Source organism: Leptonychotes weddellii, chromosome 5, assembly GCF_054177405.1.
Source record: "Leptonychotes weddellii isolate Sample4059 chromosome 5, ASM5417740v2, whole genome shotgun sequence".
Taxonomy (NCBI): Eukaryota; Metazoa; Chordata; class Mammalia; order Carnivora; family Phocidae; genus Leptonychotes; species Leptonychotes weddellii.
The window spans coordinates 153,051,601-153,063,892 of record NC_138373.1 but is presented as its reverse complement, the minus strand read 5'-3'; the positions used below and the strand labels follow the sequence as shown (position 1 = coordinate 153,063,892).

Genomic DNA, 12,292 nt, shown 5'->3' with positions numbered 1-12,292 from the left:
CATGACCTGAGCCGAAGGCAGACGCTTAACCATCTGAGCCACCCAGGCGCCCTGTACTTTTATGTTAAGACAGTGATGAGCTAGGTTTGGTTGTGCAATTCAGCTTTTTCTTTCAAGAAAACTTTCTTTTAGGGCGCCTGGGTGGCTCAGTTGGTTAAGCGACTGCTTTCGGCTCAGGTCATGATCCTGGAGTCCCTGGATCGAGTTCCGCATCGGGCTCCCTGCTCGGCAGGGAGCCTGCTTCTCCCTCTGACCCTCCCCCCTCTCATGTGCTCTCTCTCTCTCTCATTCTCTCTGTCTCGAATAAATAAATAAAATCTTTAAAAAAAAAAAAAAAGAAAACTTTCTTTTATTTTTAATTACAATTGTATTTAACATATCTAATGGTTTAGAGCAGACTGTGAAGACAAAATGCCTGGGTCTGATTCTTGGTTCTGCCGCTAACATTGTGACCACGACAAGTTAGGCCACCTCTCTATGTCTCAGTTCCTCACTGGTAAAATGGGGCAACAGTACCTAGATTATCGCTCAAATCTTTTTTTCTATGTATTTATCATCTACTAATTTTTTTTATTAAAGTAAGCTCTACAGCCCAACGTGGGACTTAAACTCATGACCCTGATCACATGCTCCACTGACTGAGCCAGCCAGGTGCCCCATATTTTGTACCTTTTTAAATAAAGCTGTGTGGGGCACCTGGGTGGTTCAGATGTTAAGCTTCTGCCTTCAGCTCAGGTCATGATCGCAGGGTCCTGGGATCGAGCCCCGCATCGGGTTCCCTGCTCCACGGGAAGCCTGCTTCTCCCTCTCCCACTCCCCCTGCTTGGGTTCCCTCTCTCGCTGTCAAATAAAAATAAAATTCTTTAATAAATAAATAAATAAAGCTGTTTTAATTCTTGTTTTTTTAAATGCTAATCTGGTTTTATACTGCGTCAACTGTCCCAGTTCGTTTTCCTTTTTATTTAAAAAAAAAAAAAAAGATTTTATTTATTTATTTGATACACAGAGAGAAATAGAGAACAGAAGCAGGGAGAGGGAGAAGTGGACTCCACTGAGCAAGGAGCCAGAGGCGGGGCTTGATCCCAGGACCCTGAGATCATGACCTGAGCCGAAGGCAGAGGCTTACCAGACTGAGCCACCCAGGCGCCCCTCCCAGTTCGTTTTCCATCCCGTCTTTTTGTTTTCATTTCTTCTGTGTAGTAATTTTTTCTTTTGAACATTTCCTTTTTGTATAATAAATTTCCCTTGCAGTTTTAATTATCTAAACAAGGACCACAGGATGAATCCTTCCTGATCATTATTTATCTCTATATAGGGAACAGTCCCCTCAGGGTGTGCTGTCTGCTCGAGGGTAGGTGGAATTACCTTAGAGTGGTTTCTCTAACAGCCACACCTTGCCCTTTACCTTTAAGTAGAGGGCTCCAGATGGTTGGTTAAATCTGTTCAACCTTCCAACTGCTTGGGTAAAAAGGGAATGCTCTGGAGAACCCTCAATTAAAATATTCTAGTGTACAGCTGTATGGCTACTTCAGCAATGCAATACTGGGGGCACTTTTCGGATGTTTCTATAGTACAGACTAGGTTATTGTGAATATTTCACAACTGGAGTTAAGGAAATGAAAAAAAATTTAAATTCTCACCAACAGCATATTCCAGAGCCATGTTACTATACAATCTTTAATACCCACTTTAACCTTTAGAGACTCCAAAAGGTCACGTTGATTTTACTTGTTCTTTCAGTTTCTTTTCCCATTTTTCTTCCCACGTTCCATCTTTTTCCCCAGGTCACATACTAAAGCAAATTAGCTCCTTTAATGTTGAAAACATTTACCTTGGTTTGTCCACTAATTATGTTTATGGTATCTTCTGTTGTCATTTTTTTCTTCAAAACTTCTACGTAGTATCTAGTTTAAAGACGTTTCTCATTTCACTTTATATTTTCTTCAATACATTCTGTGTACTACTTTTAATTTTTTGTTTAAAATTTAAAACTTTTGATTCTTTTATAATTAATTTGCGTATGGGATAAGGCAGTGATCTCATTCTACAAAATGCCAGAATTAGTACAGGCTAAAGGTCAACATATACTTACGAGGCGATTCAGTTCCACTAATATTTGTTCCTGTCTGCATCAATACACCATACTGCTTTCCCTCTAATGTAAGACCACAATTTAATACCTGTAGACTTTAGACTTGGCTCAAATTTCTAAAGAACCTCAGAAAACTCTATCACACCCAAGTATCTCAGGTTTGCCCACTTGTCTCTATACCTAACTGTTCTGGTTTAGACTATCAGCATTGAAATCAGTCTAGTCAATTCTAATCTTGACTTTGTTTCTGAACATTTGTTCTCCTACCTACTCAAAAAACAGCTGCTTGGGCATCTGGGTGGCTCAGCTGGTTAAGCATCTGCCTTCGGATCCAGTCACGATCTCAGGGTCCTGGGACTGAGCCCCGCATTGGGCTCCCTGCTCAGCGGGAAGTCTGCTTCTCCCTCTACCCCTCCCCCCCCGGCTTGTGCTCTCTTTCAAATAAATAAAACCTTAAAACAAAACAAAAGCTGCTTTTCCTTTGCCAGTGGACCTCCATGTATACTCTTCTTCTGCCAGAAACACTGTTGCTCTTCTCAATTCTGCTCAAATCACGGCTCTATGAGAGCATGTAACCAGCACTATGCATTTAACAAATGGGGCTGCTAAAGGCCACTGGCAACCCTGGAGCTCACCATTTTACTACTTCAAGGCCTGAGGGAGATGAATTTCTCAGCCCTCCTAAAATCTTGACATATGAGTTGGTGCCTGCTGGCTCACATGGCACTATCTAAAGGTAGTCAGTCAAAAAATACAGGCTTTTCCTTCTCATAGCCTTTCTCACATCATTCAGAATAGCCTGTGTTGTTCTTCACCATGTACAAAACTCCTCATTTCACTACGTGAAATCTAGTAATGAGACAGTGAATGAATAAGGGAATGCATAATAATCTTGGCTATCTGGTTAATTCATTAGGTTGAGAAGGCTCCTATAACCAGAACACTAAAACTGTCAAGATGAATTTTAAATGCTTCTAAAAAATAGTTCTTAGCCTTCAAACATTTTGTGTCAAGAAGAAAGTGTGACACTGTTGAGTAACATGACATTTATTGTGTGTTTAGGATGTATGAAAGCTGGTGGGGACTTTGAACCTGCTTGGCCTGTATCTATTAGGTGCCTACCAAATTCAAGTCAGTGCAAACCTGTGGGCCACCGTCTTCCAGGTGTCGCTTTGAGAGAACAGTATCTTGGGCTTCTAAAAATGATGCCAGATTATCAAGACTTTTTAAGTACTTACTATGCCCAGAAATCTTAAATATACTGTTACTTCTTTTACTAAAGGATGAATTAAGTTTCTTTGCAAAGGCAAAAAAAAAAAGGGTCATTGAGAAGCTCTAGGATAGGTACATAAGCTAGTGCAAATTAACGACTTTGGTTAGAAACCATTTTATTACCAATTTCTCCCCGAAATAACTGTAACAAAAAGCACTTACTGGAAGTCATTCCTGGTTGTGGCTGCCCCATATTGGGCCCTGGATTCATAGAAACTGGCACCATGCCTGCAGCACTAGGCAGCATGTTTTGTTTCTGTAGTCTAGTCCTTCGTTTTTCTTCTAGTTCTTTCTGGATCTTATAGATCTTCTCAGCTAGCAGGTGGTAGTATTCCGCCTTTTTGAATGTTGGAAATAAAACAAAGATAAGGAAAAAAGAGTAACTACCATTAGGTAACAAAAAAAATGAACAAAGAACAGATATTAGCTTCATTTAAAGAGGTAAGCAGAAACCCAAAGGGGGAAAATCTAATCTATTTTATTTTTTAAAGTTTTTATTTAAAGGCAGATGCTTTATAAGTTAACATACAATATAACATTAGTTTTAGGTGTACAATACAGTTACTCAACACTTGATACACCACCAGGTACTTATCATGACAAGTGCACTTCTGAATCCCCCTCACTTGTTTCCCTCATCCCCCACCCCCTGTCTGATAACCACCATCTAATCTACTTTCTTAGATCATTCCAGATGTGAATTCGTGTTTGAAATCATCATGTGAAAAGCAGCTTAATTATGAACCTATATAGTAAAGCATGACCTCTCAAAAGTAGGTTTACAAAATAAATGCTGGCAATTTGCAGCACAGGGGATGAATATGCTATATTTTGAAAAACTGCCAATTTAAAGAACAAAGTTCAAATGATGAAGAGAAACGAATACTTGAGATGAAAATACTAAGCAGCTGATTCACCATACTCTAGTGAAAATAGCACAGAGCTGGTAACAGCTCAACCACTTTTTAAGTTGACAGAAGGACAACCCAGATAAAGTGCCACACGAGTACACTGTATTATTAAGAGGAAAAATGTAAGATTCTTGATGACATACACTTAAAGAAAATTGCTTTGTTATCTTGACTGTGCACAGTGAGAATAAGACAGGATAGCTAAAGGGTAGCCTCTAAAGTACACTATTATTTGTATATGTTACAAAGAAGAATAAACAACTAGAACAGGTCCACTTCTGACTTTAAATAGGGAAACAGATGCTCACTCGATTATTTGCAGATTCATACATGTCCCCTTCCACTTTCCGGGCGTATGCAACTAAGTTTTCCATCCGTCTGTCTTTTAAAGCAGCAGGATCCGGAGTAGGAAATATGGCTTGAACACTAGGAAAAGAAAATTCTACCACTATTATATCATGTCAACTTTTCATTCTCATCACAGAAATATACAGTACTTTAAACTTTTTCCTGATTAGTGCTTTCTCATTTTTATACAATGTGCACATTAAGTGAAATAAAAAGGGGTGGGACATACTCAAATATTAAATAATACTGGTTCAAATGACATTGTCTCTGTGGTAAACAAAAGGCTTCCCCGATCAGAATATAAGAAATGACACCGCAAAAATCCCCGCTGGTCCCTGTCACTCTAACATAGAGTAAAAAAATTATACCAAGCTATTTGCATAAAGGAAGTGAGGAAACCTGACCTTTGTCATAGTGTCAAGATCCAACTGCCTTCAAATCCTTCTATTCTCAATTTATTCAGCTTAATGAAACCTAACGGGGTGCCTGGATGACTCAGCATCCGACTCTTGATTTCAGCTCAGGTCATGATCTCAGGGACATGGGATCGAGCCCTGCGTCAGGCTCCACACAGTGAGCATGGAAGCTGCTTAAGGATTTTCTCTCTCCCCCTCTCTCTCAATAAATAAATTAAAAAAACCTAATAATCACTACAAAAATCTTACAAGATAAAAAACATGAAGTGGAAGGGGCAGAGATGCATGATGATTCTGCCCAATTCAATGTCTTTTACTTTCTAGGGGACAATTCCCTACAAAATGCTTGGCACTAGTGTTCCTGAAGATTTGACAAATACATTTCCATTTTCTATTTAGATATCTCATGTTCAGTTGTGCAGGATTCGGAAAAAACAGATGGAAAAGAAATAAATGGAAGTTTAGAAGAATATTTAAGTTGGTAAAAAATTCACAAGCATATAATATACTTTTAATGTCAAGTCAGATGATCAATCCCAAATGATCTATTATCTGTTACGAAATAACGGTTGTTAAACAATTTGAATGTCACAAAGTAAGTTTGTTTTGGTTGTTCTTTTTTAATTCATTTTATTAAAATCTTAGGAGTTTCCTCCTTGTTGTCAAATTCCACTTCTAGTGCCATCATTTTTGAATTCCTAAATGAAACTTAAATATACTTGGTAGGCTTATGTAAGATAAAATTAAGTTTAGATAAAAGATAGGCCACACGGTTCTAAACCAATAAAAAATATGGATGGAATGAAGGAGACCCTTCTATTAAGTGGAAGAGAAATGAAAAAGATTGCTTTCTCGGAGAAAAAAATGCTGGACATCATTCACAGCACAAGCTCTGTAATGAGTGAGGTCCAAGCTCTACTTTTATGATACTGGGCACATTACACTTTACTGCTCTCTATCCCTCCCCTTCTTTCATCTGACAAGACGCTTCTTTAAATAAGCTGAATGCCTGGCATGTATCAACTCCACAACAAACAGTGCAGAGATATCTCACAAACCACTGACATGCATTTTTGGAGGGCCAGAAGACAATAGGGCGGCCACCTCTCAACATCTTAAGAGCGTTATTAGGGATATTTACCACTACCATATTCTAATGCACTGAGACATGGTTTTTCTTCTAAAATTTGAGTTTTGCAAAGGCAGTGACACAAATAATTTTTAGCTAATATATTGAAAACGGTCACTAGGTAGAATAGTTTATACACTGTTAAAGCGGAAAGACTTCTACGAATGGTGGTGGAAAAGCTGAGAAGCAGAGAACAGGAAGCAAGAAAGCTACAGGAGCAGAAGCATTAGCATCAAGAGCCAGGCTACAGAAAAATCAATACTCCTCCTCTGTGGTTAAGTGTCTGGCAGATTGGAAGCATGTTGACATGGTAACTCTTTATGAATAAGACATGCCCAGTCTTTATGAATAAGACATACAGTTTGTGAACAAGATGATTTCGAAGATCCTGAGTAATATCTTCATGCCATTGTTTCCGAATTCCAGTATTGGATGGTTGAGCTGCTGTTGGCATAGGACCCAGGGAGGCCACACTGGCATTTTCACTCATCATTGGACTTTAAAAAGGAATTGTGAAATAGTTTTAGTGAAGAAGGTAGGAGAAAGAAGATTTCATTTAGAGCTAACAGTGATGACTACAATGGGTCTAACACACTATGACAAGTCTATTTACATAAAGAAATCTGAGAGAAATAGTGTATATGTGTTTGTACTTGTGTGAGGCAGAGTTAACCCACAATACTTCATCCTCTGGAGGAGAGGATGAAGTCTTAGGTTTAGAAAATTAAGTGTTATGTTGTAAAACTAAACTGTTACTCTGACACAACTTATCCCAGGAATCCACTGGGTAATGGATGAATTCTTACCTCTGGGCTAACTCATATTTTAAGTAGCTGCATACTTGCAACCTCTTACTATATGGAGGGAAGGTACAGGTTACCCCGGATAATTGATAACAATTTCAAATAAGATTGTAGAAAACCAAAAGCATGGACTCAAATATAATATTTGCCTTCATTCATCAAGGATAGCTTCAAATCAAAGAAACAAAAAAACTCAAATAAGGAATTCTAACAAGTGTTTAAAACATGACATAGGGAACACACTGAGAAAAAACTTACTTTTGAGAATTTATGGCTGAATGCAACATTGAGTCAGAAAGAAGATTCGACGTTTGAACCCCTACACCTCCATTTACTCCCATAGGACTAGCACCTAGGACAAAACAAACAAAAGGAATATTTTAAATACCATAGCAAAAAGAAAGAACAAAAGAATAGCTATAAAAGTACTAGAAGAACATATCACAGGAAATTTTTGTGCTTTCAAAGACCCAAAACCCAGAAGCCGTAAGGACAACATTTAGAAACTTGAGTAATAAAATAACCACCATGAGCAAAGAGACAAATGACAAACCAGGGGAAAAAACAAAACAAAGAAAACACTAGGGCTATTTACCAAATGCTGACAAAAAAATCTGTGCACACTCTTTGACTTAGTATTTCTACTTCTGATATTTTGTCTTATAGGTTTACTCATATATGTATGGACAGACACTGCCTACAATGATGTCAAAAGGAGCAAAAAATTAGAACCAAAACGGTTTAGGTGACATAACTATATATGCATATATTTTCGTAAGGATAAGGACGTAAGTGTGACGATCCCTGGAGAGGGGGGAATGAAATCTTAATCCGAAAGATGGTGTTTTGGTTAAACATTTGAATACTCCTTCAAACTGGCCGGAATAGCTCTATGTGCATAATTACCTCCTCAATTAGCAATTTTAATGAATAGTCTATTTCTTTAAAAACAAAAGCTAACAGCAATATTCACACTAAACCAGATTTTCATGTGGTTAAAAAATTTTTTTCTTTAAATACACAATTCTATTAATATACCTCAAGGTATGTTAAACACAAGGAAAAAAAAGAAACTTCCCACTATAATGCAAATAACTGGTGAGATCTGTAAACAACATTAAATGGAAAAAAAAAATGCTGGTGCTTTCCTTCACCATGTTTCCTAAATATTTAGGTAGAAATTTGCTTCTAACAACATCAGCCCAGCTCTGAAATGTAGTTGCTGGAAGTGGTCTTTTTAAAACAGAATTGTATTGTTCCTAATTCTGTATTTGTCAATGTAAACACTACATGTGGAAATACTCCTTTTTAGAGAAATTAGGTACCCATCACATTGATTTGCTTTATTGCTGGCAACAGCATGAAGGGGTAAAAGAAAAAGTGATGACACTCCACCAATTTGCTTACTGTCTTCTGATGGCACATGAAAACATAGCAAAACATTCTCTATGAAAGTCCCCAGGTCCATTTAATATTCGGCACTGACTCCAAGTTATGGCTCAATCATAACTTGAGAAGGAATACCTTACATAGGTTAATATTTAAGATCCTAAGAGGGGGGTTAAAAAAAAAATTCCAAGAGCGAACATTCACTTGAGAATACAAAAATGAAGTCAAACAATACTGGCACTGCCTGAGATTAAGTCAGAAGGCGGGGAGGGGAAGGGAATCGCAACACCTAAAAATCATCAAGAATATATATATATATTATATATATATATTTCTTATTTATTTATTTGACAGAGACACAGCGAGAGAGAGGGAACACAAGCAGGGGGAGTGGGAGAGGGAGAAGCAGGCCTCCCGCCGAGCAGGGAGCGCGATGCAGGGCTCGATCCCAGGACCCTGGGATCATGACCTGAGCCGAAGGCAGACGCTTAACCAACTGAGCCACCCAGGCGCCCCATCAAGAATATATTTTTGTTGGGGTACCTGGGTAGCTAAGAGTCCGATTTTTTTGTTGTTGTTGTTAAGATTTATCTGACAGAGAGAGAGAGAGAGAGAAAGGGCGCTTGTGCGCACACACAAGCAAAGGAAACAGCAGAGGGAGAGGGAGAAGCAGGCTCCCCGCTGAGCAGGGAGCCAAGGACGCAGGCTGATCCTAGGACCCAGGCTGATCCTAGGACCCTGGCTGATCCTAGGACCCTGAAATCATGACCGGAGCCCAGTGCAGATGTAAGCGTAACTGGGCCACCCAGCACCCCCTGCATCTGACTCTTGATATTGGCTCAGGTCATGATTTCAGGGTAGTGAGATCTAGCTCCATACCGGGCATGGAGCCTGCTTAAGATTCTCTCTCCCCCTCTCCCTTTCTTTGTCCCTCCTTCCCCTCTAAAAATAAAAAAAGAATGTATTTTTGTTTTCTAAGCCCTAGGAGAAACCCCATACTAACCTTTATAAAGTAAGAGAACTCAGCAGGGACTGTAAGAATGTGGTCAAATATGGTCAAGGAGGTCTTATACAAAAAAGCTCTAATTTAGGGCTCCAGAAGGGTTTCTACCTTTTGGCTACAGAATCTCTATAACCTGATATATGTTAACAGAGATCTTGTAGTTTTGTCTGCTTAATTGCTTCCTTGCCCATCCAAACCAGAGATGTTTCAAAGTAAGGGCCATGCCCCTTTCTTAATTTTTTTTCCAGCACATAGCACATTTGAATGAATGCTGTTTCTCATTTACTCAAATGTCCCCGTCAATCAAAAGTACCTGAAATTTATAATTGATTCCAGCACTACAGCCAGTTCTGCCACAGGGGGAGACACATCTGGAGTCCCAAGTTGTTCTGGTGAATGTGTCTACTTAAAAGCACTAGTATAAAGGTTTGCTTAAGTGCTTCATCCTACCCAGTACTATACACCTCAGGGAAAGATGCTATGACATAGACCCATTAAACACAAATACTACCTTTTCTAAAAATCCAACAGCCTCGGAACATACACTAGCACTTGTGTCTGACAAATAGGTGAGACAGAAGGCCTTTAGAAAGAGTACAAAACAAAACCCAGGAGTTCTTAACAGAAATAGTTCTAGAATTTCCATAAAATAGCTGAAAGGTAGCTAACCAATAATTTGAAGGTCAGTAATAAAGAGAATAGGGATACTATAAAGGCCAATTAAAGGCAAATAAAGAGTCCCAAAACATTTTTATGCTGAGATTATTAAAACCTGAACATACACACCATTATACATGACATATTTGTACCAAGAATGTTTAATCTGGATCTAACTACAAGGAAACAATCAGACTAATCCAAATTATAGGACAAACTACAGTGTTCATCAAAAGTCAATGTGTGATGAATAAAGAGAGGAGAGATGACTTCTAGATTAAGAGAAACAAATGGCACATAACAAACTGAATGGAAAAAACCCCAAATGACTTCAGGGGACAACTGGAGAAATTAAAATATAGACTGTACATTAGAAGACATTATTAACTAATGTTAAATTCTGTAGGCATGATAATGGTGTTGTGGCCATGGAGAAGAATCTCTGATTAGGAAACACATGCTGAAACAGCAGTCAAATGTCAGGACAGCTCAAGAACACACAAAAATAAAGCAAATTTGGCAAAAAATGCTGAGAATAAAGAAATCTAGGTAAAAGGTATGTATATGGTCTTTACTGGAGTATTACAACTTTTAGGTAGGTTTTGAAAACTCCAAACTAAAATTTAGAAGAAAAATATGTATTCATATAGGGGAAAGAAACATGTAAATACTACCTTTACCTTAAATCTGCAAGAATTATGAAGAACCTAGAGCATTTTTTTTAACTTTTTAAAAAAATATTTTATTTATTTGACAGAGAGAGAGATAGCGAGAGCAGGAACACAAGCAGGGGGAATGGGAGAGGGAGAAGCAGGCTCCCCGCCGAGCAGGGAGCCCGATGCGGGGCTCGATCCCAGGACTCTGGGATCATGACCTGAGCTGAAGGCAGACGCTTAACAACTGAGCCACCCAGGCCCCCCGAACCTAGAGTATTTTACACTGCTATAAAGGAGGATACAAAAAATGTTTTTATGTCTCAAATTTCCTGACCAAGTTTTCCCCTGGATTTCTGATTATATATCCAACCTGCCCTCTTGTCAGAGTCCCCAACAATACTTTAGGGTTAAAATAATATGGGTGAGACCTGACAGCACTAACCACTTGGGAGTCCGATCTTGGAAAAACACCAAAGATAAACATTTTAGGTTGCTGAGCAAATGGAAATATACTCAAGTAAACTGCTTTTGTTTACAAATGCCATAAAAATCCTACACTGTTGGGAGGATACAACATAGTCCCATTTGTGGATACAGTCTACTATATCAGGTTCAAACCTAGTGTTCTAAAATAAAAACCATTAGTGAAAGAAAACAGAAGTGAAAAGAGTCTGGTTTAGTATTTCAAAATCATGAGATATCAAAAAAATACAGTTAACACTAATTTTGAGTATTGAACTGTGTATTTCTTTACTCTTTCTGATAATATGGCTCTAAGCTAAGGCCAAGATGCAACTCCAGAGTCATTATTTCTGATCATCAAAATCATTATATTCCTAGTAAAATCCATTATAAAACTCTAAAAATAGAAGCTTGAAAGGATCACTTTAAGTACCCCCCAAAAATCAGTTTATAGTAATCCTTACTCCAAACATTACTCAGAAGCATAAAGTTTAGATTAAAACTAATAAATTGCTGGGGTGCCTGGGTGGCGCAGCTGGTTAAGCATCCAACTCTTGGTTTTGGCTCAGGTTATGATCTCAGGGTTGTGAGACTGAGCCCCACAATGGGCTCCACAGTGAGTGCAGAGTCTGCTTAAGATCTTCCCTTCCTGGGGCACCTGGGTGGCTCAGTCATTAAGCGTCTGCCTTCGGCTCAGGTCATGATCCCGGGGTCCTGGGATCGAGCCCCACGTCGGGCTCCCTGCTCCGCATGAAGCCTGCTTCTCCCCCTCCCACTCCCCCTGCTTGTGTTCCCTCTCTCGCTGTGTCTCTGTCAGATAAATAAAATCTTTAAAAAAAAAAAAAAAAAAAAAAGATTTTCCCCTCCTCTCCCTCTGCTCCCCCTCCCCCCGTGCTCGCTCGCTCTCTCCCCCTCCCTCAAATGAATAAATAAATCTTTAAAACAACACAACTAATTAATTGGTTAAGATTTTGGTGTGAAGTGAAAAAGAGGTCACATGTTCATAATATGCAATAAAATATTTTCTTAACCCTCTTAAGGACTGCAGAGAGGGGCGCCTGTGTGGCTTAGTCAGTTAAGTGTCCGTCTCTTGATTTCAGCTCAGGTCATAATCTCAGGGTCGTGAGATTGAGCTCCACATAAGGCTCCACAGG

The 12,292-nt window shown here is 38.9% G+C and overlaps 1 protein-coding gene across 1 annotated transcript in view; it reads right to left on the bottom strand.

Moving 5' to 3' along the window:
- EP300 (EP300 lysine acetyltransferase) overlaps positions 1–12,292 on the bottom strand; it is an 84,941-nt gene that overhangs the window by 35,142 nt on the left and 37,507 nt on the right. Inside the window, exons 7-10 of the mRNA XM_006729920.3 lie at positions 7,230–7,323; positions 6,528–6,665; positions 4,584–4,701; positions 3,527–3,701 (exon numbers count right to left, since the gene is read on the bottom strand). Coding sequence (XP_006729983.2) covers positions 3,527–3,701; positions 4,584–4,701; positions 6,528–6,665; positions 7,230–7,323 — 525 coding nt within the window. The remainder of the gene's footprint in view (positions 1–3,526; positions 3,702–4,583; positions 4,702–6,527; positions 6,666–7,229; positions 7,324–12,292) is intronic.